Consider the following 1,803-nt stretch of genomic DNA (forward strand, 5'->3'; position numbering starts at 1 on the left):
CCCCCAGGCGGTGCCGCACCCTCACAGGCTCCCCCCCACCGCACCCCCGCTCCCGCTGTAGTTCACAGCCAGCAGCAGAGGGCACTGGAACCCCGGGAGGAGGTGTCTCCCCACCCGGCGCGCTGGGCGAGGAGCCAGCCTGCCGGCCTGGCCTTCAGCTCCACGGAGACTAAGGCCCCGGGGCTGCCTCTCACTCAGGCCTCAGGCAGGGCCCAACACTGTCCCCCAGGCCCCAGCCCCGAGACCCGCTCCGCCTGCCAGTCAGGAGTGACTGCAGAGCTGGGGTGGGGGGTCCGGGCCCGAGCCGCCCATGCGCCTGGCCGTCTGCTGTGGGGGCGCCAGCCCCCTGGGGCCTCCAGGCTGCAGGAAGACCGGGGCTGTAGCGCCCTGCGCGGGCGTGGGCCTGCCCAGCGGGGCTCTGCCGGAGCGCTGACGCCGGTGGGCACCGTCCCGCCTGCAGATAGCTGCCAGGTAGGTGGCACGGGCCCTGCCGAGGGACAGGAAGCCACACTCGGGTGATTCGCCAAAGGTCGCAGAGCTCAGACGTGGCAGAGGGGTTCGGGCCCAGGCCCCCCCAGCCCCGACCACAGACCCCGACTCCAGCCCGGCCCCAGGGCCCGCACACCCCCCGCCACGTTCCCCGACCCCAGACCGGCCACGGCCCCGGACACAGCCTGGCCGGGCCCTGGCCCGCGCAGAGGCCGCGTGAGCCGACCGCCTGCAGAGCCTTGGAGTGTGTCTGGAATCTTTGTCTCGGTGTAAGTGACGTGTCGTGTCGCCCGGCAGCGGCTGTTCTCGTGGTCCCTGTCAGTCGTGTGGCTGTTGTGGCGTTTTCTCGCAACTTGTCTCGTTCTCTCCTCCGTTGCAGATTGAAGTAGTCAATACTTTCAAGAGCGGGGCCTCCTTTCAGGGGGCCCTGAGGAGACAGTCCTCCGTCACCAGCCAGAGCCAGGACGTAGCCAATCTCTCTAGCCCTAGTCGCGTGTCGTTGTCCAATGCTCTTTCCTCTCCGACCAGCCTTCCTCCTGCTGCAGCTGGGCGTGAGTGTGCATCCTCCCCGCCTCGGGGCCGCCGACTCCCCGCCGGGCGGGCAGGCGGGCAGGGGCCGGGCACCGAGGACAGGGCGGGCAGCGGCCACCTTGGGGCCGGGGAGAGGGGCCGAGGCCACCGAGGAGGCCAGGTGGCGCCAGGTCGGAGCCACCGGGTGGCGGCTCAGAGCCAGTCGGGGGGTGGCAGTTACTCGGCGGGCAGGGTCGGCCGGGGTCAGGGTCAGGGGTGCACCGGCCGTCGGGGCCGTGAGGGTCGAAAGCAGCGAAGTCCAGGCCGCTCAAAGGACCACTGCGGCTCAGCAGGCCTCGGTGACCCCACGCCCCGGTCTGCACGGTCACGGCGGGGACCGGGGAGCGCTCTCAGTGGGAGGGGTAGAGCCTCCCGATGGGTCATGCGGGGTCAGGAAAAACCTGACTCACATGGGCAGGGCCAGGGCTGGCCAGGGCTCCCAGTCTTGCAGTGAAGGTCAGGCAAAGCGTGACCGAGGGTCGAGGGAGAGAGGCCCACAGGGGTCGCCGTGGGTCACTGGGGGGCCCAGCCAAGACGGGGTCGCTGTAGGTCAGAGGTCATAGCTAGCCTGCCCTGGCCACCAAGGAGGTCCCGGAGCCCCGCCCTCTCCCTTGCCCAGGGCTGTGCATGGAGGGCTGGGCCCTGCCTGGCGGGGACGGGCTCCCGGCCATTCAGCTCGACCTCAGGGAGACAGTGGGCAGTGGCCCAGCCTCACACCGTGGCTGGGTGCAAGCCAGCAGCCCT

The 1,803-nt window shown here is 70.9% G+C and overlaps 1 protein-coding gene across 8 annotated transcripts in view; it reads left to right on the forward strand.

Annotated features, from left to right (window-relative positions):
• ATP2B2 (ATPase, Ca++ transporting, plasma membrane 2) overlaps positions 1-1,803 on the forward strand; it is a 198,404-nt gene that overhangs the window by 186,833 nt on the left and 9,768 nt on the right. For 6 of the 8 annotated variants that reach the window (XM_012732135.1, XM_012732134.1, XM_012732137.1 and 3 more), the window contains one exon: positions 869-1,040. The exons of 1 other annotated variant lie outside the window; for it this stretch is intronic. In XM_012732135.1, the coding sequence (XP_012587589.1) occupies positions 869-1,040 (172 nt within the window). The remainder of the gene's footprint in view (positions 1-868; positions 1,041-1,803) is intronic. One more of the 8 variants, XM_004692376.2, reaches the window with a different exon arrangement.

This window comes from Condylura cristata, unplaced genomic scaffold (genome assembly GCF_000260355.1).
Source record: "Condylura cristata isolate star-nosed mole 26May11 unplaced genomic scaffold, ConCri1.0 scaffold00033, whole genome shotgun sequence".
Lineage (NCBI taxonomy): Eukaryota > Metazoa > Chordata > Mammalia > Eulipotyphla > Talpidae > Condylura > Condylura cristata.